Raw genomic sequence first — 27,482 nt, forward strand, 5'->3', positions numbered from 1 at the left:
CAATAAAGTAATCATAAGCAGGATCTGCTTAATTAAACAATTCACTATTTACATGTGAACGTAACCAAAGCATTTAAACACTAGCTTGTAAACCACCATAATAAAATCAATGCCTAACATTTTGTTTATCTTTTCCCTGACAACATAAAACCGTTGTTTATATAGGCTCAACCCTCTAAGGATAATTGAATTCTCCCAAATTTGACGCTACGAAAGAACAAAAAACTCACCTAGTATGTTTCTAGAATTGGCAAATCTCTGCATAAAGCGGGAACTGGTGAAGAGCAATTCAAACATCCTCTCAGCACTGATATGAAAAACACGGTTGATATAAAGCCTGCCATGGAGATCTCTCTCAGGAGTATTTTCTGGGAGGAAGAAAAACAAGAACACAGAAGCAAAATTAAAGGCATCAATTAAAGCTTACTTTTGGAGGGGGCACAAAACACTTTTTAAATGTGATTACAGCAAATAGCACACTCTAACATACTATTAACATTCCAAATTGGAGATAGATAGATAGATATTTATATATGCTCTAGATAACTATAACTAATTATAACAAACAACTCACATCCACTGAGTTGATTATTCCAAGCCATAGCGACGCTACATAGGGTTTCCGAGGCCGTGTCTCTTTTCAGGAGCAGAGAGCCTCATCTTTCACCGAAAGAGCAGCTGCTGGATTTGAACCCACGATCTTTCAGTTAGGAGTCCAGTGCTTAACTAATGGCACCAGCAGGGGGCGCTCATTCTCTAATTAAACTACTTCTGATCGACCTTTCAAGTGCTAAACCACAAAGGAACCTCGGTGCTATTTCAAGGGTGACAAGGGACGTGCGGCAGCAACCAGTGCATCAGCAACAGCCGCGTGGGCTGCAAACCTGAGCTTGCTGGTGTGTAACGCTCCGACTTCAGTAACGAGGACTCCTCCAGGACAAGGATCTCCATGCTCACAACTGATTTTCAATCTCAAATGGCCCTGGTGGCGCCACAGGGTAAGTGTTGGGCTGCTGACCGCAAGGTGGCCTGTTCAGGTCCACCAGGCGCTGTGTGGAAGGACGCGAAAGGACGCTGTCTGTGCACACTGAGACTGGTAGTCTTGGAAACGGCAAGCAGCAGCTGTGTTCTGCCCGTTGGCACCATCACACTGGGCTGCTAACCTCAAGGTCAGCCGTTGTCCTGCAAAGATGGAAGTCTCAGAAACCCGGTGGGGAAGTTCTACGTTGTCCTATAGGGTCGCTGAGTTGGCATTGGCTCACTGGCGGGAAGTTTGGTGTTTAGATAGGGTTCTATGAATTAGATTCGATGGCAGTGGATTTATTCTCAATATCAGGCATCTAAGAAAAAAAAAACCTGTTCTGAAAAGCACTCTTCTAACTGAAATGATGCTCAGGTAACACTGCATTTGGGGGACTTGATCATGACAACGGCACTGAAAATTTGTAGTGCCAAATGAAGATGAAATGTCCATTCGCTGTTTTTCCTCTGCCTTAGAATCTGCATCTGAGTTAGGCCATACATACATGTCAGCCATCGCAGTAAGAACCTTATAAGTATTAACTCATCCTCACCCAAACCCTATAAGATCATCCTCTCCATTGGAGACGAGGAAACCGAGGCACAGACAGAAGTCAACTGCCAAGGCTCTGTGTCAGAGCTGGAATTTAAACCTACACCCCCTCCCCAGTACATATACTTTATCCCAGAATACTAGGAGTTTAACTTAAAAGAACTCAAAAAAAAAAAAACCCAGCAAGAAACAGTAGCCTGAGAAAGTAAAAGAAATAGTGTGAAGCAATCTAAGCTGTAAGTTTGATGACTTCAGGAGTGAAATTAGTTATTATTATTTGAAGATCATGCCCTACAAGAACTATGTGAAAAAGAAGGAGAAAAAAAGAACTATGTCAAGCCTCTCACATTTCAGAACTCCAACTCAATAGTAACCTAAGGGAAGCAGCCTGGTACATTAGAAGGACATGGGTCTGAGAGTTCGACGGAGTCTTCCGGCTTCTGGCTCCCGCGCTGCCATCAACAACCCCTATTTCTTCCTCATTAAGTGGCTTGTGCTTCTTTATTTTTCTACAGGTACAAACATCTTCGGGGGAATCATGTAGATGTTGATTTACCTTCTCTCTAGAAGAACATTACATGTACGCTGGAACTATTCACGGCCAATGTCAAACAATAGCTCCTTTAGGGGGAGAATGAATCACAGACACTGGGTGATTTGCTAAGGCTTTGTGGAAAAGGCATTTAGGTTTGAGAAAATAGCTTTTTCTGACACAGAAGCAACACCAGTTCATTGTAAACTTGATTAAAATAATCACAAAGGAAGCAAAGCAACTGCAGATGAATCTACTGACCTTCACAGAATCTATCCTACCTCGGCAATTATATCGTATAGGCCTTTGAACTTGCGGATCGTCTCTCTCCTGCATTACATTCTAAGTTCCAACCAAGTAGGGGCCGCCTCAGTTTTAGTCACCAGTGTACATCGTATCTGACACATAAGTATTAGGTTAATGTTTTTAAATGAAAACATGACTGTGTTTAAAATGTCTTAAGGTGTGTGTGTTTTTTTAGTAGCACTTTGAATTGCACTTTGACCTGTTTTTTGTGGAACAATGTTAGATATAAAATGACCTGGAAGCCTGGTGGCACAAGGATTAAGTCATTGGCTATGAATTGAAAAGTCAGTGGTTGGAATCCACCAGCAAGTCTACATGAAGGAGATAAGACCTAGTGGGGAGGCGGGTAATCTGCTCCCAGAAAGATTACAGTCTTGAAAAAACAGCGAGACGATTCTCCTCTGTCCTGTAGGGTTGCTATGAGTCGGAAGACAACCACCACCAAAAACTAGACTGCACTCAAATTTTTTTTCCAGTAACGTCCTTTTTCAGTATCAGCATCCAACCTAACATGCATTCCATTTCATTGTTATCGCCCCTTAATCTTCTCCGATCTATAGCAGTTTCTCAGGAGTGCCTTGTCTTTTATGACCTTGGCATGTTTGGAGAATGTTGATCAGGTGCTTTGTAAACTCTTTGTCAATCACGACGTCCCTCACTGACCCATAGTGCTATGGGGGACAACATTGGAGACAGGAATTGTGCCCAATTTGACTCCACCACACCAAGGTGAAACACTAAGGTTGTGCAACAGAACAGCAAGAAGAGCAGAGCAATGAAGTCCTGGGGAACACCAAAAATAGATTGTGGGGTCAAGGGTGGCACCCCACCAGACTTGACCAGAAAACACTCCTAAAGGTCAACAAACAGACCTTGAACTATTTATAGGCTTTTCTTTTTTGTCGTTGTTTTGTTTTTATGCTTATTGTTTTCTCTGCATGTCTCTCTAGATAAGATAGGAGGGATAAACAATCTGGAGGAGAGCAATGGATCGACAGTTCCAGAGGGGACACGGGAGAGGGGGAGGAGAGGGAAAGGAAGTGGGTGTTAAAAAACACAGGGACAAGGGAACAACAAGTGATCTAAAATCAATGGTGGGGATAGTGAAGGAGGCCTGGTAGGGCTTGATCAAGGGCAATATAACTGAGAAGAATTACTGAAACCCAAATGAAGGCTAAACATGATAGTGGGACAAGAGGAAAGTAAAAGGAAATAGAAGAAAGAACTGGGAGGCAGAGGGGAATTATGGACTAAATACAAGTATGTGCATATGTAAATATATTTATATATGACGATGGAGAAATAGATCTATGTACACATATTTATTGGCTTCGTATTAAGGTAGCAGATGGACATTGGGCCTCTACTCAAGTACTCCCTCAACTCAAGAACACTTTGTTCTATTAACCTGGAATTCCATGATGCTCACCTTCCCAACACGTTCGCTGAAGACAAAGCAGGTGCATAAGCAAATGTGGTGAAGAAACCTGATGGTGCCCTGCTATCAAAAGATATAGCATGTGGGGTCTTAAAGGCTTGAAGGAAAACAAGCGGCCATCTAGCTGAAAGCAACAAAGCCCACATGGAAGAAGCACACCAGCCTGTGTGATCATGAGGTGTTGATAGGATCAGGTATCAGGCATCAAAGACCCAGAACAAAAAATCATATCATTGTGAATGAGGAGCAGTGTGGAATGGAGACCCAGAGACCATCTGCAGGCAATTGGACATCCCCTCTTATAGAAGGGTCTCAGGGAAGAAACAAGCCAGTCAGGGTACAGTATAGCATCGATGAAAGATACAACTTTCCTCTAGCTCTTTAGTGCTTCCTCCTCCACACTATCATGATCCCAGTTCTACCTTACAAATCTGGCTAGACCAGAGCATGTACATGGGTATAGATAAATGCTGAAAACACATGGAACTCGGGACAGAAAACCCTTCAGGACCAATATTGAGAGTAGCGATACCAGGAGAGGAAGGGGAAGGTGGGGGGAGAAAGTGGGAACTAATCACAACGATCTACATATAACCCCTTCCCAGGGAAATGGACAACAGAAATGTAGGTGAAGGGAGACATTGGTCAGTGTAAGAGATGGAAAAAAAGAATAACTTATACATTACCAAGGGTTATTGAGGGAGGGAGGTTGGGGATGGAGGGGGATAAATGAGAAGCTGATACCAAAGACTCAAGTAGAAAATGTTTTGAAAATGATGGCAACAAATGTACAAATGTGCTTGACACGATGGATGGATGGATGGATGGATGGATGGATGGATGGATGGATGGATGGATGGATGGATAGATGGATGGATTGTGATGAGTTATATGAACCCCAATAAAATGATTTTTTCTTTTTAAAATAACTTTTAAAAAGAGTTGTATGAGCTCCAATAAAATGATTTTTCAAAAATCTTCATTTAAAAATGTCATTTAAACTCCATTAGAAGATAAGATGTCCTGAATTGTGCCTGATTAAAAGCAAATTTGTGGTCTCATTGTTTCCTATTATATGTTGCAGATGAACAGCTATATCTTTTGTGTGTGCGCATGTGGTAAAAGCATATTGTAAAGTTTGCCAATTCAACCATGTTTTCATCGGCGACAATATTACCTCTTGAATGTAAATTTTGGGGGATGTAAAAATGTATAACTATTTCCACTTTTGGAAATACTCATAAAATCCGTGGTACTTTCGAGCCTCCTATTCAAAATATAAGGAGCCCTGGGATGCAAAGGGGTCCTGATGGTGTAGCGGTTACTCACTGGGCTGCTCGCCACAGGGTCAGCAGTTCAAAACCACCAGCAGCTCTGAGGGAGACAGACAAGGCTTTCGACTCCCATAGAGAGTTCCAGTCTCAGAAACCCACGGGGGAAGTTCCACCCTGCCCTATAGGGCCGTCATGAGTCGGGACCTACTCAATGGCAGTGAGGTGGTTTTCGCTGGGTTTGGGTTTGGTGGTGCAATGGTCAAGTGCTCAGTAGCCACCTGAGAGGCTGGTGGTTGGCATCTACCCAGCAGGCCCACAGGAGACATCCCTGGGGGTCCTGCTCCTATAAAGCCCAGGAAAACCGAGGGGACAGTTCTACTCTCGTAGGGAGCTGCTCACCACCATCCCCTGACATCGTCAGTAACATCGCTATCAGCGACTGAGTTAGTGAGGGTTACTACTTTCAAAAGAGAAGACCCGTGGCTTCCAACAGATCCTTCTGCAAGCGGGTAATGCAGTGAGACAGGCCCGTCTGGAAGCACAGGGGCAACGGCCAAGCAGAAAGCACTCTCGAGAACTGCGCGGGGTGGGCTGAGGCGCAGTCGGCTTGGAGTTTGTGCGGCTAAGGACACACACGACAAGTTACAGCTCTCCGTTTCTAAAACCTGGTGTCCTGCTGCTTTGGGATTCGGACTGGAGGGCCGTGTTCAAAAGTTCCACTCAGGTAAGTGCCAGGCCTCGTCTCGTGGCTCCGTCCCTGGCCTCGTTCCGGAGTCACACTGAGGCGCTCTGGTCACTTGTGGCTCTTTCGGTCGTGCGTGTGACTCGGCAATAAAACTGGAGACTTTTAAAGGGTATTATTCAGATCATGGTGCTTCATCTGTTTGTAAAATAAATACGTGTATATGACTCTCAAATAATGTTTAAATTGCCGTGAAGGTCAGGGCCGGCTCGTCTCAAGAGTCTGCCGACCGCTGGGCCAGTTTCTGGCTTTTCCTCTGACTGCCCGGCGCCCTGTGTATCGTCACCTTTTGGAATGGATAAGCAACCCTGGGCATTCTGATTGTTCTTTAGCTTTTTGCTTGGCTTTGCCTTGACTTCATCTGGTTCTGTCAGCTATGCATGGATTCCAGTTTTGCTCTTTGTGGGCACCCAGTCCCCCCTTTGCTTCAGGCAGCCTCCGTCCTCAATGCACGTGACTTTAGCTGGGGAGTCCCATGTTCTCAATGCACGTGACTTTGGCTGGGAAGTCCCACAGGTTGGCAACTGCTGGGCTAGGTGAAGTCTTGGAGGAAGTGCGCTCAGAGTGCTGCTTTGGGACCAGGCTGGTGAGACTGCGGCTCACATGCTTTGGACACATTGTCAGGGGAGATCAGAGCCTGGAGAAGGACAGCAGGCTTGGTAAAGGAAAGGGGGAGCGGAAAAGAGGAAGACCTTTGACAAGATGGACCGACACGGTGGTGCCCCAGTGGGCTCCCACAGAGGGATAATTGTGAGGATGGCGCAGGACCGGGCAGTGTTTCGTTCCATGAGTCGGAACCTAACAACAACCTATCAACAGCAACCCGTTAGAAGAAGGTTCTAGAGCTTGGTCTACGAGTTATCCCACGGCAAAGCCTAAATTAGCAATACAGTTTAACACAGAATAACAATGATTACTGGCTTTTGTTTTTCCATATTCCATTTCTAGGACTGTGGAAATATCCCTGTGTAGGGCATAGCCGATTCTGGGCTCACCTGGCCTATCTTGGCTTCCATTAATTTTTGCAAGCAAGGAACTGGGCTTGCGATCGTTTTAGGTCCCTTGTGAGACATCTCAGGATGCTCTGCTTTCTTCACTTCTCTCAGGGACACCAGCGTCTAGAGGGAGACTCGAGAACAAGGCTGCCCATGGCTCCTCTCCTGATAGCTTAGGGCTGGCAGAGAAAGGGGACGGGGAAATGCTCTCATTTTCTTCTGGAGTCTGCTCGCAATGGTGGATTCAAAATAATTTTAAGTGAAATGATGTTAGATTTTTAAAAGCTGACTCCCTCAGCCTCCACCCTGTCTAATTTGCTAGGGAGGATTGGCTACAGTTGACCTCTGTCACTGTCTTCCCAGGTCACTGACTTCAAGTGTCCACACAGCTTCAACTACTGCTGCATTCTGCTGGTGTGTGTGTGTGTGTGTGTGTGTGTGTGTGAATTACCATCCAGTCCACTCATGAATGAAACACCGCCTGGCCCGCCTCACTCCAGAGACCAGTGACGGGAGGACCGCCTGTTGTGGTCCACTAGGCAGGTCGACACTGGCTGATCTTCCGAAGTAGATTGCAGACCTTTCTTCCTCGTCCGCCCTGCTCTGGAAGCTGCGTTGAAATCCTTTTAACATCACCACCACACAGAAGCCGCCACAGATGGATAACAGCTATACGGGAGGGGCATTAGCTGGGCATCGAACTCAGGTCTCTCACGTGCGAGGCAAGAATTCTACTCCGGAACCCCTCCGGAACCCCTAGTGCCCAGACTTGTTATAATGGCCACTCAACACCTGAGATCAAACTAAGATTTTGGAAAGTCTCAGGAATGGCAGTTGGAGGACCTGATTTATTAGCTAGTGATCATCTAATAAGGAAAAGTGGTCCTTCCACAGCCCTGTTTTTCAAATACCTCCACGGGTGTTTTAAAAGGCTGAATGTTTACATGCAGGCTCTAGGTGCTGTAAGCCAGTCTTCACCGGGCCGGCAAGAGGCAAGAGTTCACCTGAGTAACAGAAACTAACCTTTGTCGAGCCTGTATTTCTAGACAGGGCACGTCTCCAGAGTCTACCAGGCGTCCTCAAACTACGGCCCGCGGGCCACATGCAGCCCGCCAAGGACATTTATCCGGCCCGCTGGGTGTTTTTGCCCTGTTTGTTTTTTACTTCCAAATAAGATATGTGCAGCGTGCATAGGAACTTGTTCATAGTTTTTTTTTAACTAGAGTTTGGCCCTCCAACGGGTCTGAGGGACAGCGAACTGGCCCCTTGTTCAAAACGTTTGAGGACCCCTGGTCTAGACATTCCACGAGTTCTTGCGCTGTGCTTTATGTAAGTCATCATCAGTGCTAATTCAAGAGGCATTCAACGGAATTAAAAAATAAAACTGCTTTTCAAGGACCATTCTTTGAAGGGTAGGTGACAAAGGCCACCAACAAAACATTCCTTGATCTGGTGTCACTTACCTACTTGGCCACTGGGTGCCAGGGTAGCTCTGTCTAGTTCTTTCCTGGCTTGTTATACGGGTGTGACTAATTCGTGCTTTGCTGCATACAAAGCGCGAGTGAGTGTGACATTGGCAAAGAATCCAGTAACTTGGGAGGCTTGATCCCTTGGGAAAACTTCTCCCAATCATCTCCTCTAAATAGCTTAACAATGGTCTTCTCAATGCACTCTGTGGTTTTCAGAAACGGGTGGGTTTTTATTTATGTTTGTGGAGGGTTTTGTTCAATTAGAGGGCACGTCGGTGTCCCACAGCCACATCTAAATCAAAACTGGACGAGCAAATGCAGTCACGTCCAACAGCGACAAAGCACCATAGCGCTCCCGCTACAAAGATCCCGAGCACCGCCAACAGGGCACAGGGAAGGCGACAGAGTCACTGGGGTGTCCTCGTTCCTGACCTTTCAAAGTAGCCACTCAGGTTGCTCTTCCCCTCGGTCTCCTACTTCGCTCACGTCAATGTCAATCATGATGCCAATTCAAAACCCCAAAAATCCTTAAACTCTGGTAAACCCCAGATTATTGGGACTCGCTGAGGAAAAGGGGAAAAAACATAATTTTCTATATAAATTCCCTGTGAGCAACTATTTTTCATTTTCATGATATTCTCTCCTTTGATGCCTCTCTCGATTTGGTTTTGTGGTCTTGGTGATGAGAAGGTAGACTATTTACAGCGTCTACATCACATATCTTCAAGACAAGAAATGTCGGATCTCTATCATCTCTTTCTCACCTCCAAAGGCAGGGTGGCAAACTGATCGCGTGTGCTTTGGAGGGGGTGTAAAACATCTTTTTAAAATCTGAATCTTGACGTGGGTGCCCCTTGTCCCCACTTCTATTCAACATCACACTGGAGGTCCTAGCTAACAACATAAGACAACAAAAGGACATTAGAGGCATTCATCTGGGGGAGGAAGAGGTGAAACTATCATTATTTGAAGAGGACATGATTCTAAACAATGAAAACCCCAATAGCTCCACAACAGGGGTGCTGCCCCCTCACCCATGCACCAGGGCATAACTCAAAGGGAGTGCAACAGAGCAGCCAGGGGAGCAAAGCAACAAAGTCCCCAAGGAATTCTGAAAATAGACTTTGGGCTCAGTGGGGGGTGGGGTGGGGGAAGTGGGGGAGGGCAGGGCTTGGCACCGCATCACATCTGATCAGAGAACATTCATATGAGTCAACCTGGAACTATTCATCGGCTATTTTTTGTCTTGTTGCTTTTCTTTTTTTTTTTTTCTTTCATGTCTATCTATGTAAGATAGGCAGGATAAATAATCCCGGGGAGAAAACAACAGGATCAGTGGTTCTCAGGGGACAGGGAAGAGGAGGAGGTGGCGGGGTGGGGGGGGGGAAGAGGGGAAGCCAAGAAACTCAGGGAAAAGGGAACAACAAGAGATCATAGAATGCCTGGTGGGGATTGGTCAAGTGCAACGTAGCCGAGAAGTACAGAGAGCCAAATGAAGGTCGAACATGATAATGGGACAGGAGAAAAGTAAAAGTAAATAGAAGAAAGAACGAGGAAGCATAAAGGTATAAATACATGCACAAATGTGAATATATTTATATATAATGATAGGGACATGGGTTTATGTACATATATTTATAGGTTAAGTGTTAAGGTAGCAGACAGACCCCCTCTATGCAAGAACACTTTGTTCTAATAACCTGTCATTCTATGATGGTCACTTTCCCGACACGATCCTGAAGACAAAAGGGGTACATAAGATAAAGTGGTGAAGAAAGCTGATGGTGCCTGGCTATTACAAGATATATCATCTGGGGTCCTAAAGACTTGAGGTTAAACAAGTGGCCATATAGCAGAGAAGCAACAGAGCCCACATGGAAAAAGCACACTAACCCATGTGATCATGAGGTGTCGACAGGATCAGGTATCAGGCATCAGAAGACCCCAAACAAACAATCATACCGATGCAAACTCAGGGATCGGGTGGGGTTGGAATGGAGACCCAAAGCCCATCTGTAGACAACTGGACATCCCCTCATGGAAGGGTCACAAGAAAGGGACAAGTCAGCCAAGATGCAGTATAGCATCAATGAAACATACAACATTCATCTAGTTCTTTAATGCATCCTCCTCCCCACTATCATGACCCCAGTTCTATCTTACAAATATGGCTAGAACAGAGCATGTATACTAGTACAGATAAGAGCTCTTGACACACAGAATCCAGGCCAAATACACCCCTCAGGTCCAATAATGACAGTAGCAATACCATCAGGGTAGGGAGAAGGTGGGGGGAGAAGGGGAAGAAAGGGGTTACCAATTGCAATGATCTGTATCTATATATAACACCCCACATATACCCCCCCCCACACACACACACTGGGGAAAAGACAACAGAAACATAGATGGAGGGACACAGGGGATGGTTTAAAATATGAAAATAAAAATAATTTACAAATTATCAAGGGTTCACCAGAGCAGGAGGGTGGGGGAGAGAGGGGGAAAACTGGAGCTGATACCAAGGGCTCAAGAGAAAGAAAATGTTTTGGAAAGGATGATGGCAATGTACGTGCAAATGTACTTGATACAATGGTAGGATGGATTGTGATAAGAGCGTGTAAGAGCCCCCAAATAAAAGGATTGCTTAATATAATAAATCTCAAAAATCTGAATCTTAAATTAGGGAAGGGTCGTGCTAGCATAGTAAACTTTCATTTATTTGGAATGGCTGGGGAAATGGTTTCCTTTGAGTACCTCAATATTGTGGTTAACTGTGCATTACAAGCAATGCCAGTGGAACCGTCTCACTCCTTCCAAGGTGAGTAAGTAGAGTCAGTAAATCCCAACTTCTCTTCCCACCCTTTGTTGACTCCGCCCACCAGGATATGACAAGTAAAGGTGGGAGGAGCATGGGGGATACACCTCTGTCCTGTTTCCTTTGGGGAGGTAGGTCCCCACAGAACCTGATGCTCTTCCAGAAGCAATCACTCCTCCACCTGGGGTGGAGGTCAAGGCTGGCCGCCAACTGCGTGGCCAAGTCCAGCTCAATCTATGGCTCACTTAGCAACGCATGAGCTCTCTTACTCCTACGGCCTCCAACCTCATCGCTAACAGCATTACAGGTGACAGTGTGGTCTTCACCGGGCCTGCTCTTGGTTTTGTTTTCTCAATCTGATCATAATTTGGGTTGTTAAGAAGGGGTGCTATGTCCTGAGATAACTCAGGACCCGATGGTTAGACGGTGTCATGATTCTGATAAATGTTATCATTACGTAGCAATCAAGCTAAACGTCCGTCAAGCCTCTAAAACCAGATCAGTTGCTTTTTAATGTTCTGTAGAACGGTATTGTTTGTCTTCCTAATAAATGTCAACTATCGCATGACCCTCCTAGATTGGATTGACATTAAATGGTGGTTGAACTTGAGTAAAAGCAAAGCACATTCAGAAGGCACCGTAATGAACTGTCCCAAGCTCATCCCACCCAAAAACCAAACCCCAGCCATCACAAGGCCCCCTGTAACACCTTGAAACCCCAAACAGCTCCTTAGACAGTTCATCTTTACAGGAGCGGATGGCCATGTCCTTCTCCTGTGGAGCCACTGGGCTTAAACCACAGCCTTTGCCATCAGCCGCCCACCACCCAGTGAGGGCTCATTCGGAAGGGGAAAAAAAAAGAGGACCTGATGCAAAGGGCTTAAGTGGAGAGCAAACGCTTTGAAAATGATGAGGGCAAAGAATGTACAGATGTGCTTTACACAACTGATGTATGTATGGATTGTGATAAGAGTTGTACGAGCCCCCAATAAAATGTTTAAAAAAAATAAAAGTATCCTCATACATGGAAAAAACAAACAAAGACTTCATCCCTTTAAGCTAAAATATAACCACTTGAAAGTCAACTGCTTGTGTCTTCACACACTCACAGAAAGTCGAGTATCCTTTGGAGAAGTACTAATGTTACTTTTTTTAAAATCCCATTTGCTGATTGAGATTTTCTAGAACTTCTTAAAATCTCCTCTTCTCCCATTTAGAAGCTACCCATTAAGTTTCATGAGCATCCATCGCTGATTGCTCACCCTTTAGACACTTGTGCCTTATAACTACAATTATACACAAAATAGGCTTCTATGGAGTCATCAAAGCTAAGGTGACTTAAAAAAAAATGAGGAAAAGGAAAAAGAGCCAGAGAATTATTGGGGTGAAGTAAAATGATCACTGAATTGGGAGACCTGGTCACCAATCCTAGCTCTGTAGGTAAACAGCTGCAAGGCTTTAGATGTAGCCTCTCTCGATCACAGACAAACCGATGCCTGTGAATTATGGTTTTGGTAAAGAATATTGAATTCACGTGGAAAGCCAAGAGTGAACAAATCTATCCTGAAAGAAGTGCAGTCAGATGCTCATTAGAAGGAAAGACGGAGAGACTTCGTCTCCTGAATTTGGACATGCTGTCAGAGGAACCTGTCCCTGAAGAAGGACATCATGCTCGGCAAAGCTGAGTGAGAAAAAGCAGGAAGACCCTTAGTGAGCTGGACGGACACAGTGGCCGCAGCCATGAGCTGACAGGCAACACTTGTGAGGAGGCTGCGGGGCCAGCACGGCTTCATTCTGCTGCCCCTGGGTCACCAAGGGCTGGACCTGACTCGTCACGCCTAACAAAAGCAGCACATTCCATTATCCTGTCAGTAGCACGAGAGACACCTCCAGGGTGACTCTGAGTTGGAATCAACTGGACAGCACACACCAATAACAGCCGCCCCCATTCAGGTGACTCCAGGGCTGCCTACATGGGCGGAGCATGCAGATTTTTATTAGCATATTTGCCTATGCATTACCACTGCTCCTTGTCCCGCACCAGAGGCTTGGAATTTGAAAAGCTAAATAAATGTGACGGGGATTTTCAAATTCCAGACTGGTGAAGGATGAAGAAATGGGTTAAAGTTAGCTACCTCTTTCCGTTATTTTGTGTTATTTCCATGACTTATTTTGGTTCTTAACAGCGGAGATGATACACAACACAAATACATTCTCAAGCTGTACACACCTAAAAAAAAGAAGAGGTAAAAAGGAAAAGGCACGGGTGAACTCTGATTTAACGTTTTCAGGAAGAGTCTTTACCTTCATCGACAGAATCTGAACTGCTGCTTTTGTCCAGGGAAAGATACTCATTCATGTGAAGGCCCAGCGACTTCGGCGGCTCTCTGCTGAGCCTCTTTTCTGGAGGGAGGGAAGAGCTCCTCTTGATCTGGTTCTCACTTTGGGGCTCTTTTCCTGACCCCTAACCGGTCAGAAAAACAGAAAAACACAGAACCCAAGTTTAAAGACGGGGGCAAAGAAATCGGATGATAAGCTTTGATTTTACGGTGAGCGCTTTAAGAGTAAGAATGCTTTGACAGACTATTCTTTGAAAAACAGCTGCAGCGTTTTGTTTATATTTGTATCGCATTTCTAATGATCCTGAAGTTCAAGATATAAAATATTAACAAATGGTACATACTGTTCTGAAGTCATCTTCTGCTATCATAATGAACACCGAATTTATGAAGAACTTCATGTCAAAGAGCACAGCTAGTGAATATTATTAGGTGAGTCGCTTAAACAGGAGAGAAAGGGGGTGAGGAACGAAGAGATGGAATCACGAATTCTTTGAGGTGTGTGGCAATTACAGAATCTCCCATCACCTTGAGAAGGGGTGGGGTCTAGCCTGTCAATCAGGTCGCAGCTTGATGACCTCATGTGGAGGTGCAAAGGAGAGAAACAGCTCACTGCAAGCCAGATACACTCACACGTGCTGCGACACATTCCTGTTGACAAGCCACATGGAGCTATGCTGATGGCAGCTAGAGCCTTGGAGCTGGAGGAGCCACATGGAGACCCACACCAGCGCTAAGATGCTTCCACCGCCACTGGATCCACAAGACTTCCCACCCACTTGGCCTGTGATCTTCCTGCACCCAGGGTCATTGCATGTGCTGCGTGAGTCTGAAGAGGAATTGATGGACTGGTATCCTACATATGGGCTATTGTTGGACTTGGGGACTTGATCTGGACTGGGCTGGGATGTTTTCTTAATGTACAATAGCTCTTTGATAGAAAACTCTCTCTTACACATATGTGAGTGTCTCAGGATTTGTTTCTCTAGTCAACCTGGACTAACACAAGGTGTAAGAGGGAAAGGAGTCAAACCAGAGAAGTTTCCCCCAGACAATCCCCACCCCATCATCTCAAGGACGAGCATTCACCCATCTCTTAAGATCAGTAACCAAGGAGGAAAGGAAACGAGAACAGAGCGAGCAAGTCCCATCCGATTACAGCAGGGGAGAGAGCGTCTGTAAGGGAACTCAGTCTCACAGTAAACTCTTATGAACACAATTGACTTACTGTTAAGGAATTCGGCAATAAAACATATTCAATAGCTGATGCTGTCAGGACTTTCTGGGAAAGGTTTAATAAAGACAGGTCATTATAACAATAAACTGACTGCCAGGCATTAGAGTTTGAATGTCCTTGAGATGTTCATATTCACGTAGAGAAGTATTATAGCCAGGCTTCATAGGACAACGCAAAAACACCTATGTAAACCGTATAGAAAATGAGTTGACTGCACTTGCTGTGTGTGGCAGGCACAGGCGAGCAGAATGTGCATATATAATCCTGCCACCTCGTAGGATGCTGTGCTGCTCTGAGCGCCACAGGGAGGCTAGAGCAGGGCAACAACTGGGAGCCAGGGCACAATCTAGTAAAGGCTTGTGCCTTTAACACTCATAGCATTGATCCTCCGAGCAGAGATGACGGCTAACATTTAAAACTTGATTTCCTTGGGAGTTAGTTGTGTAATACAAACCAGCACGCTTACCTAAGAGACCCAGGGTCTCCTTGGCAGAGGCTCAAACCCAATCCAAACTCACTGCCATTGTGCCGATTCCGACTCATAGTGACCATTATCGGTCAGGGCAGACCTTCCCTTATGGGTTTCTGAGACTGTAACGGTGTATGGGAGTGGAAAACCTCGGCTCTCTCCCTCGGAAAGGCTGGTGGTTTCTGCCCTTGCACTAGCAGCCCGGCGCATAACCAGCCTGGCCGCCAGCAGGGCTCATCTCAGATGCTCAGCACAGTCAAGTTCTCAGCAGCCTCATGCATCTTCCTCCTACTGCTGCTACCTGAGATATGCAGAAAGTTCACGGGAAAAATTCCCTTATCGTTTAATTCCCATCATTCCACAAACTTTTGGAAGCCCCCATGTCTTTCCCACTAAACAGAATAACGAGCGAGGCTGGAAAAGGCACAGTCACTGTCTTTGAGTAGCTGACATCTGGGGGATGCTTATTTTTTCCTTGTACTTTCTATAGTTCCTGAGTTTCTGTTGAGTGTTCTTTTTCTAACTTCAAAAAAAACCCTTCATTTCCATTTGGAGAGAAATGATTTTTCTTTTGTGTGTTTTTTTTAATTTAATAAATCATTTCATTGGGGCTCATACAACTCTTATCACAATCCACACATACATCAATTGAGTAAAGCACCCTTATACATTCGTTGCCCTCGTCATTCTCAAAATTCACCTTCCACTTGGGTTCCTGGAATCAGCTCATTTTCTCTTTGGTGCTTTATTGCGCGTTAGGTGAACGTGTACCACGCAAATGAGTTTCCCATCGGGAAGTCTGTACATAAAGCGCTCTGTGACACGGCCACAGGCCCACGAGGAGCCCGCGCTCTCCCTGTTGGAAACGTTATTTCTAGGACCTGCTTAACTGTGAACATGTGGTCGAGTGCGTGACCCACGGTATGGCTTGACATCTGGGTCTCACCAGGCACTCGGTTCAAAGGGAAAGAGAGGACTGAACTTCTGTATTGCTTACATTCTGCAGCCTGAAAATGTCTCTGCCTCGCTGAGCGCATTCACCGATGGATCTCAAAACACTGAATTATGTCACGCCATTCTTTTCCTTGACTGGTAGGGCCAGAGCGGAGGCAGAAGAAACAGTCAGGGTGAATGTAGGAAGGACTCAAGCAGAGACCGGCAGCTGGAAGAACTCAGTCCTCCAAGTCAGACTTTTCGTAAAAGGACAGATGTTACCAGGCATTCCCAGTCTTACTACTTTGCCAGAATGGAATGCCTTGGGGAGGCCAGAGGGGTCAGCACCCGGAATCACCTTCCTTCCTGTCTCCTAAAGAGCCCTAGAGGGAGAGAGGTCCCAGAGCAGTGGTTCTCAACCTTCCTCATGCCGCGGCCCTTGCAGACAGTTCCTCATGTTGTGGCCACCCCCCCAGCCATAAAATGATTTTCGTTGCTACTTCATCACTGTCATTGTGCTACTGTGATGAATCGGGGACCCCTGTTAAAGGGTCGTTTAACTCCCAAAGGGGTCATGACCCCCAGACTGAGAATTGGTGTCCTAGAGAAACCCACACCGCAGAATCCAACGGGGCTGGTTGATGATGGTGGCCTCGAACAAGCAGAGGACTTGATGGTATTTCACAGACGTGTATTCTATTTCAATAGGTCCCCAACAATTACTGAAAAGAGGCCCTAACGGTCCCACGGGGAGAAGAGAAAAGGCCATTGCTGGCCTTGCACACAATCACCTTTGATTATCTTGATGGTGTATGGTGTGCTTGGGTCGGTCATGGGACCCTTACTGTGTGCTCGGGATTGTCCAAAGTACTTTCACATCCATTGATTCATTTAATCCGTATAAAAGCCCACTGAGGTATTTTCTCCTCACCTTACAGTGAAGAGAAAGGAGGCAGAGAGAGGGTAAGTCATCCAGACCATTCAGTGGCCGAGGGAGGATGCTCCTCTCTGCAGCCTGGCTCCCAATCCCTGCTCTGAATCCAGAAATCCCACTCGGGCCCCCACCTGCCTTCGCAAAGAGCCAAAAACCTGCGCTGCAGCAGCGCCACTCCTCCCTCAGAAAATGTGGCCTCCGGATACGCTTCCCCTTACTGAGGGGACTGGGGCTCATGAGGAGCCGGAACACGCTGTCCTGGGCAAACAAAAGGCACCATCCAGGAGGATGGGTCATTTCAAAAGAACACAGGAGCCCAGCGGAAGGGGGTCCAGTTGGCAAAAAAGGAACAAACAGAGCCACAATTAGAAGCAAGCCTCCAAGGGCCTAAAAAAATTTGTTTTAAATCTGTATGCTTATAACACACCTAACCAGTCCAGTTTTGATCCTTGCCCCAGACCTAAGGCATCCTGGACTAGCTTGCCCTCAGTTGTGGCTCCATGTAATGTACACAGTAAATCATCTCTTCTGCTCTCTTAGCTGAAGAATTTTTTTTTAAAAAGCAATACTTAAGAATATAAAAAAGGAAGAAACGAAACCACCCAAAAGCCCAGGAGTTCTCCAGCCCCGCGTTAAAGACCACCTATTGTCACCGAAGCAAGCTGCTCTTGGGGGAATCCCATCGTGGTGGCCACAGCTGGTTCTTTCCACCACACACACACCAGTCAGCTCTGCCAAAGGGGCGTTTCTCCTCTGGTGATATTTTTAACCATCTTTACAGACTGACACCCAGGGGGTCACTGGAAAGATCAGCTCCCAACTCTCCCAGGAGCAAAAGCCGCACGAGGTATCCCCGTGATCGCTGCTAGTCTTCCACGTAAAACTCTCTGCCACCTTGAGTTTTCAAAGATATTGCATAATGTCCTTTACCGATGGACGCGGGGTCATGTCAGGTACGCTTTAAAGGGGGCATCCCATACTAACCCCTTTGGGTGCATGCCCACGGACGGACTCTGTTTCGGAAATCCGACCCACTGATTCACGGGTGAAGCTGATTGACTTGGATAATTTTTCATCTCTGTCTCCGGGGTCATCCAAGCTGCTTCTCCCAGGGCTCCTGTAAGAAGCATATAGTGATAGAGCCATAAGCAAGGTCACCGCCACACAAACACGAGAGTCGGGCTTGTCTCTGAGGTCCTCTTTCTTATCAGAAAGCACTTTTGACGACGCGGGGACGACTGTGAAATGAATGGGCCTTGACTTGAAGCGTGGGTATCTTTCTAAGCCACGTACACGTTGACACGGCTCCTGAAAGTCAGATCTGCTCGCAGGTGATTCTGTGAACTTCAGACGCCGTTGGAAAATTAACCAAGGACACATAGCCACAATGAGAAAGTAATTCGTGTTGATCGGTATATGAAACCCAGGATGGATGAGCAAGAAGAATAAGGGAGAGGGGGAAACAGTGGGGTGGGGGGAGGGGTGGGAGGGGGAAGAAAGGGAGATGATGTCAATGAGTCCATGTGGAAAAAGAATGGTTGGAAAACGATTATGGTAGGAATTGTACATCCTGCTTGGTGTGATTGAAATATGGAATATGTTATATGTATTACATTCCAGCTGATAAAAAAAGACGTGACTATGAAAAAAGAAAAAGAAAGAAAAGAAACACTAATCAAAAGGCTATGGGTTGTTTGCCCTCAGTGGGTGGACAGCCCTTGTCAGTGCAGGGTGGGGGCTGGCCACCAGTCAACCCCTCAGCCTCAGATCTTCCGTGGCTCCGTCCTGGCCAAGACAGAACATTCCTCCTGGGAGGTGGAAGCTCCTGATGTGGGAACATAAAACCCAAACCCTCTGCCACCGAGTCAGTTCTAAGTCATAGCACCTGCCAGGGCAGATGGGCACTGCTCCTCAGGGTTTCCAGCCTGTATATCCTTCCAGGGCAGACAGCCTCATCTTTCCCCCATGTGGGCGCACAGGCCCATGAATCAGTCCACCATCAGTCAGCCCACCTTCCCCTTCTCTCTCTCCGCAGGCCCAAGTAAGGCTTAAGAAACGGCTTTCGAATAAATGATCATGGGGCCAAGGCTACTGTAGTCTGGGAGGTCCAGGGACTCCGTCAGGGACAAGGAGAAAGAACACAGTCTTTTCCATTGCTCGGTCTCACTCCCACCTCTATCCTCCTATAGTCCCTGCTACTTACAGACTGAGGACGCTACTTCTAAAATAAAGTAATCATATGTGGGGAGAGGAGAGTCCCCAACCAATCATTACAGGTCTGGTAGGCACAATTGTACAGCGATAATAAGTAAAGATTATAGTAAAGTCATAGAGAGCAGGAGAGATAGAGGAGAGATGGAATTAAATGGAGTCAGACACAATTCATGGTAGCATGCTCACCTTAGTCCTGCTTGGTGGTCCTCGTGGGGAGAGCCCTGCCGCGAGAGCAGGAGAGAGCCCCCAACTTTATTGCTAACTGAAGGTTATATCTCCTTAGGGGGGCATGATTACAGGTAACCACATGTCACAGGAAGGGGCAGTACAATAGGTATACACACTGTAGGAAGGGGATGTACAATGGGCAGAGGCATAACAGGGAGGGGATGAGCTAGGGGTGTGCCCATAGGAATGGGAAGGTCTAGGGGTATACATGTGATAAGAAGGGCGAACCCTAGATTCATGATGGTGGCCTAACCTTGGGCCATCCTTGGGCAGGGTTGACCTTGCTGGGGTCTCCTACAAGGAAACAGACAACTACTACCCTTATCAGAGGGGACAGGCCCTATTTGCTGTGGGATAAACAGTGGTGACTGCTTGGTCTAGATGGCTGATAACCCTTAGGGAGAATGACCCCTGACCGCCTTCTGATGACCTCCAAGTGTATAGTCATTCGCAAGCAGCTAAGTATGGCATATATTTGGGGGGGACAACTCGGGAGAAATCCTTCTGTTTCCCACAATTGTACAGTATATTATTCTGAGGACAAGACAGTAAAGCTAAAGGGCCTGTCAGTCCTACCCTATTCTGCCCAAATCATGCTGCTATCAAGTCACTTCTAAGCCAGACCCAACAGCAGGGCTCTGAGAAACCAGGCCAGAAAAACGGCTCCCTGGAACTAGCCCACCAGTTATCTGCGTTTTAGGGATGGAGAGGCACGTGGGAAAATAATCAAGAGAAGGAAAGAAAACTCCAAACTCATCACCAGGAAGTCTGTTCCAGACACAAAGCGGACCGAAAGGACAGAGTAGAGCTGCCCCTGTAATCTTGGCAGAAGTAGGAAACCTCCTTTTTCTCCTGTGGAGTGGCTGATGGTTCGAACAAGTGACCCCGGTGCTCTGCAGCCGATGCATAACCCGCTTCACCACCGGAGCTCCACAGGAGGAAAGGAAGAAGGGAGGGGTCAGGGAAGGAAGGCAGGGCAGAGCCAAGGAAGTGATGGTCTGAAACACACATGCTTCTCACAGAGGGTGGAGGGAGGGGGACAGGAGTAGAAAAGGCACAAGGACCAGGCAGGGCCTGCCTTAGGAAACAGTCCAGCAACACTGCAGGAAAATGGCCACCTGACTGTCCACCTTAAAAGGCTTGTCCTGGTCAAAAGGGCTTGATTTTCCCCTCTTCTGAAAGCAGACTTCCCAAGTTAGAAGACACGTTGGAGATCATTTGAGTCAACTTTCTCGTCACACAGATGAGTCGACAGAGGCCCAGAAAGGCAGAGATTTGCCTGAAGTCGCTCAGCTACCTGGTGGCAATGTCTAGACTGGATTCTTTACCTCAACTGCAAGCTCTTTGTGTCGGGACCATGGCTTTTCTACCGGATCCCCGCACCCGAGAGACACTAGTAAGCTTTATAAGCAGAGCAGGATGATGGAAAATGTCAACCGTAAAGACAGTTTATAAAATATACACGAGCGACCACATTATATTTATAAACAGAAGGCGGTCAAATATTGATGCGGAACTGAAACGATCTGAGTAGGAGCAGCATAATTAGAAGGATGCCTAGACGAGTGATAATTTATACACCCAATGACACTTCCCAAAGATTTCCACGTGGAAGATTATTTCCTAGGAAATTTATATGAAAGTTTTGTGGAGCTATAACTCGCACCCCGTAAGATTTAAAATGTGCAGCTCGTTGACTTATAGAGCTGTATAACAGCATCACTAATTTTAGATCATTTTCATGAACCCCAAAATAAACCCTCTATCCTCTCGCAATCACTCCCAATCCCTGTGTCGTCCCAGCCTCGGGGCCCTACTCTGTTTTCTCTCTCTACCGACGGATCGATTCTGTACTTCACCTCATATTAATAGAATCACGCGGCACGGGGCCTTGAGGGGGTTGCTTCTTTCACACAGCAGAATGCTCACTATAGAACTGCATTGTTTTATCTAGTTACTTTCTTTGATATGACACCTTCATTTCCGTTCATCACGATGCACCTTTAATTACACAGGTTAATCAAGATGACTGTCCTTCCAACCCTCATCAGCCAAAAATCATTTTCTCTGCCCTTCATTTCTTATTCCATTATCAATTTTCCCAATACACCTTTTGTTATTTTCTATTTTGAACCATAATTATGTAAATGGATGGCTTATCTTTCCCACAATTCTAAAAGCACCCTTCATTAATGCACTTACCATGTACTGAGTGCCAAGCACATGCCAAGCACGGTACAAGGGGATTCTAGACAAGAAGCTGTGCTTACTCTGAATTCCTGAAAATATCAGCTATATCATTTATTTTATTATCATCTATGCCTCAGACATTTCACTAGCTCTCGGTCCTTAATAAAAAGGTAGTTTTTTGAAGACAGTAACGTACCCAGGAGCACAGAGAAGGAGAGGGTGGGGGGATGTGGAGCTAACACCAGTGGCTACAAGATGAAAGAAACGCCTCCCAAGTTGATTGTGGTGATGCCTACAGAAACCTTTTTAGTCTGGCTGAACGATTGAACTGTATGATGTGCTCGTTAGGGCCCAGTAAAACTTTTTTTTTTTTTAAGGCTTACTAAACCCAACCTTTCAATGCTGGGTTACTAACTGAAATTTCGGAAGTTCAAACTCATCCAGAGGATCTTTGGTGTCATCATGAACCATTATCAACTCAACAGCAACTAACAATAACAACCCGTAACAAATCCTCAGCAGCACAGAGACACAGTGAACAGTTCTTGATGGTTGCTGTTTTGGGGTGCCATCAAGCCAGTCCCTGACTCCTGGTGACATGCTGGACAAAGACAGGCACCCTGCCGGGTCCTTTGCCAGCCTAGCCGTCACTGCTGTGCTCCAGACCACGGGGCCAGTCGGCGCTCGCTTTCTCACTTTCCCGAACACCATGTACTGGTTCCTCCTGAAAACACGCCCAAAGCACTTGCGAGGAAGCCTCTCCATCTTCCAAGGAGCATTCTGGCTGTTCTTTTTCCAAGACGGATGAGCTTCTTCTCTTCGACAACCCCATATTCGATGTCCTGCAACCTTTCTTGTTCATTGCCCAGCTTTGGCAAAAGAACATGCCTTTGGTCGGGTGCCTTAGTCTGCAAAGTGACACCATCACTTTTTAACACTCCAAAGAGGCCTTTTGTAATAGATCCGCCCACGGCGCTCCGTTGTTGGATGTCCTGACCCCTGCTTCGGTGGGTGCTGATTGTGGACCCGAGAACAATGAAATCCTTGACCACGTCAGTCTTTTCTCCGTTCATTATCATGTTAGTTACGGGTCCAGGTGTGAGGATTTTTGTTTTCTTCCTGTTCTTGATGCTGATGTGTAGTCCGTGGTGAAAGCCGTCGTCTTTGATGGATAGTCAAGCGTGTTTCCGGTCCTCTCTGTTTTCAGCAAACCAAGTTGTACCATCTGCTGACCGTCAGTTGTTAATGAGTCTTCTTCAACATTGATACTGTGTTCATCTTCACACAGCCAGTTTCTCGGATTATTGGCTCATACAGATTGAATGAATATGGTGAAAGGATATATATATATATATATATATATATATATATATATATATATATATATATATATATATATATATATATATATATAATTCGTGCACGCCTTTCCTGGCTTAAACGCACAGAGAATCCTCTTGTCCTGTTTGAACGACTGCGTCTTGCTCTATGGACAGAGTCTGCATAATCACAACTAAGTGCACGGAAATCTCCATTCTTTGTAAAGTTGTCCAACGTTCGTCTGATCCGCATGTCAAACGCCTCTGCGTCGTCAATAAAACGCAGGCACGCGCATTTTGGAATTCTCTACTTTCAGCCTAGCTCTCCTTGCCATCAGCAATGGCATGCCTTGCTCCGTGTTCTCTTCCGAGTCTCACTGAAACTTCTGGCAGTTCCTCTTCAACGTACCCAGGCAATCATTTTTAACGATCTATGCCGACATTGTACGTACTTGATATTAATTATATTGTGCGATAATTCCACATTGTTAGGTCGCTTTTCTTTGGAATGGACACACGTAAAAAGATATTTTGGTCTTCCAAATTTCTTGGCATTGACAAGTGAATACGTCTTTTTCCTCTTTTTTTACATCACACATGCAATCTGTTACACGTAAGTACTTCCAATACTGCTTCCATTTATTGGAATGTCTCCTTTAGTGTTCTGTCCATTCCCAGACCCTCGTTTTCACCAATGCACTCAGTAAAGCTTGGAGTTCTGTCTTTAATACCATAGAGCCTCAAACATATTTGATCTTTTCAACTGTACTGAAATGAACACCAGCTAACTATTTTTGCTACAGTGCCTCTATGTATTGCTTCCATCTTCTTTCGGTGCATATAGTGTCTTTCAATATTTTGCCCACAGAATCTTTCAGTATTGCAAAATTTTTTTCCCCACAGAATCCTTCAATGTTGAAACTCGAGACTTGAATTTTTTTTTCTTTCATTCTTTCAGCTTGAGACACTGAGCATATTTTTCCCTTTTGACTTTCTCACCTGTGTTAGTCCGGGTAGACTAGAGAAACAAATTCATAAACACGCATATGTGTCTAAGAAAAAGCTTTATATACGAGAGCAATTGAATATTGATAAAAACATCCCAGCCCAGTCCAGGTCAAGTCCATAAATCCGATATTAGCCCATATGTCTATTTCCAGTCTATAAATTCCTCTTCAGACTCACACAACACATGCAGCGATGCCAAATGCAGGAAGATCACAGGCAAGTGGGTGGAAAGTCTTGGGGGTCCAGTGGTGGTAGAAGCATCTCAGCACTGGCCTTGGTCTCCACATGACTCCTCAGCTCCAGCGTTCTGGCTGCATCAGCCTCTCTCCATGTGGTTTGTCAACAGCAATGTCTCCCAGGGAGTGAGCGTGCGTCCCACCGCCAGTGAGCTATTAATCTCAGCGCCTCCAAATGAGGTCACCAACCTGCAACCTGAATGACAGGCTAACCTCCACCCCTTCACTCTTAAATCTCAAACTGACAACAGATTACGCAACTACCACATAATCCCAGTTCTTATCATGTTTCATTATAAAACTTCATTTTTTTTCCATATAGCCTTTGACATTTTCTCTTCAACTGTTTCCATGGTATTGCTTCTTCCTTTTATTTGGTGGTATAAGACCAAGTTTTTTATTTGGTATAAGACCAAGTCTCTTCTGACATCTTTTCTTATTTTCCTGACTCAATTATCTTTGGGTTTTTTCCATGTGTGATGTGCTTGATATCATCCCACACCTCATCTGGTGTCTGGCTATTAGTGTACCTTGAGTCAACTCTGTTCTGGAGATGTTCTCTAAACTCAGGTGCGATATGGGATATGCTCAAGGTTGTATTTTGGCTGCTGTGGGCTTCCTTTAATTTTCTTCAACTTCAACTTGAATTTGCATATGAGGACTTAATGTTCTATTCCATAGTCAGTGCCTGGCCTTGTTCTGACTGATAATCTTGACCTACGTGGTCATCACTTGCAAGACATAACCTATTTCACTCTTGCATCTTCCACTCAGTGAGGTCTATGCACTTGGTAGTTGTTTGTATTGTTGAAAAACGCATTGGCAATGAATAAATCCTTGGTCTTGCAGAATTCTAGCATGCAATCTCTAGCATAATTTCTATCACCAAGGCCATGATTCCCAGGTACACCACTCCTGCCTTGTTGTTGTTTCCAACGTGAGCACTTCAATCACCAGTAGTTACTAGTGGGGGCATCTTGAATGCACATTTGATCAATTTCAAATTGCAAAATTTGGTAAAAACAAACAAACTTTAATTTCTTTATATTGCCATCAGTTGGTGCTTAAATTTGAACAGTAAAAGACTCATTAACCAGTCTCCCTTAAAGGCATATAGATAGCATCTTCCTTCTGACAGTGTTCCTCACCACACATCTTGAAATAGCTTTGGCCAGGAGTCCACCAGCCCTCTACAATTTGTCATATCTGGCACAGTCAGATCATTTGATGGTCTCACCCTAATGGTCAGTATCAGTCCACTTCAGCAAGCAGGAGCCCAGGTTCTCCTTTATGCAGCCCATTTCTTTTTCTTTTTTGAGAACTTCCAGGTTCCGTACTTAGATTGCTACTTCCTAAGGGAAACCCAAGACAAATGTATGCATTTGAATATGGTGCTGGTGAAGAATACGGAGCGTGCCATGGTCTGCCAAGAACAAGAAACAAGGACGACCAGACTCGGTGTCGTGCCCTTTGGGCATGTCACCAGAGGAGACCAGGCTATAGAAGGAACACCAGGTTTGGAAAAAGAGAGGGCCAGGGGAAAGGGGGCAGCCCTCGACACGCCGGAGTGCAACAAGGGGCTCTTTCCAAAAGCGCACTTGGTAAAGATGGTCCACGACCAGCTGTTGCACATCAGGTCACTGTGATTCAGAAGAGACTGCCTTAGTCTGGAAACTCCGCTGAAGCCTGCCCGACAGGGGTGACCCTGCTTCCAGCCTCACAGCCAACCGCCACAGTACACCAGGCTGACACATGAGCGCTGGAACATCTCCTTACATGCCCTGTGTTCACTTACATGGCCAGTTTATCGCACTGTTCCACCTTTCATTCCACTCCACTGCAAACAACAGGGGCAGACTTCTCCCAAAGGGGAAGAGGGGGAAAGAGGGTGTCATAGAAATTCGCAGTTGGTAGCCTCCAAAACGAATCTGTTTGGGTTAATGATTAATAAAGCTTGACATTTCAAAGTACTCTGTCATACCTTGGCTGCACATTATCTTCAATAGACAGCGATAAGGTTTCCATTTCTTCAGCATTTAAGCCCAGCTCAGTACCATAGTTCTGCTGGATCAGTTGCCAGAATTCCTGCTTGCTTAAGCTCTAAAATGACAGTAAAGTTACACTAAGTATCAGGAAAAGGCGGTGTGACACAGTGATTCAAAACATGTACTTCCGAAGACAGAAAGACCTGCTGTGTCACTGTTGGCTGTGTGACGTTCGTAGCTATTTACCTTTAGACCGCGGTTTTCTCTAGCTGTCGAAATGGATAATAAAACCTACCTGACAGAGTTGCTATGGACAACAGAAGGCTTACAAAGTACCTAAGATTTTCACTGAAATAAACGAGAGGTTAAATGATTTCTTTGTAAAGTTTTTACAGTTTCTGGTGAACACTAATCTGCAGTTAAAAATCTGTTATCCAATGAGTTTATCGCGACCATAAACTGATCCAAGTATGTAAATAAATGCTAAAACCTTATATGCCAGTAAATTTTCAATCACATTTTCTTAAAATATAAATTGCAAGGCACTGCTAGATTTCTGAATAAGGTGTCCTGGTGGCGCAGCGGGTCAGGCAAGGGGCAGCGGACTGACCGCAAGTTCGACAGTTCGAACCTGACAGTGGCTCCATGGGAGAAAGACGAGGCTCTCTGCTCCAATAAAAATTAGCCCGTGTCAGTGGGATCAGGTATCAGGCATCAAAGAACACCAAAAATCATATCATTATGAATTATGAATAGTGTGGAGTGGGGACCCAAAGTCCATCTGTAGGCAACTGGACATCCCCTTACAGAAGGGTTGCAGGGAGGAGACGAGCCAGTGTAGTGTAGCAATCATGAAACATACAACTTTCCTCTAGTTCTTTAATGCTTCCTCCCTGCCACTATCATGATCCCAATTCTACCTGACAAATCCAGCTATACCAAAGGATGTACACTGGTACAGATAGGAACCGGAAACACAGGGAATCCAGAAACATTGTAACAAAATAAGAATCCATTGATGGAATCAGGCCATGTCTTTCTTCAGCAAAGCCAGTGTGGGTTCAAACTGCTGACCTTTCAGCTAGCTGTGCAGAGCTTAACCCCTGCGCCAACTAGATGCCTTCAAGGCCCTTTGTTTACGGGTGATTACATGAGTAAGAAATGTAACACTCTTGTAATGCTCGAGGCAATTTTGGGCAAGACTAGCATTCGGTCAATCGATAGTTATTAAATGCATATCACTGCT

General features: G+C 45.5%; 1 protein-coding gene across 1 annotated transcript in view; it reads right to left on the minus strand.

The window, feature by feature from the left end:
* Positions 1-26,276, minus strand: part of GRAMD1C (GRAM domain containing 1C) — a 51,129-nt gene extending 24,853 nt beyond the window's left edge. The window contains exons 1-4 of the mRNA XM_075543458.1: positions 26,233-26,276; positions 18,041-18,173; positions 13,449-13,608; positions 231-368 (exon numbers count right to left, since the gene is read on the minus strand). Coding sequence (XP_075399573.1) covers positions 231-368; positions 13,449-13,608; positions 18,041-18,173; positions 26,233-26,276 — 475 coding nt within the window. The remainder of the gene's footprint in view (positions 1-230; positions 369-13,448; positions 13,609-18,040; positions 18,174-26,232) is intronic.
* Between the last annotated feature and the right edge of the window lie 1,206 nt (positions 26,277-27,482).

Source organism: Tenrec ecaudatus, chromosome 2 (genome assembly GCF_050624435.1).
Source record: "Tenrec ecaudatus isolate mTenEca1 chromosome 2, mTenEca1.hap1, whole genome shotgun sequence".
Lineage (NCBI taxonomy): Eukaryota > Metazoa > Chordata > Mammalia > Afrosoricida > Tenrecidae > Tenrec > Tenrec ecaudatus.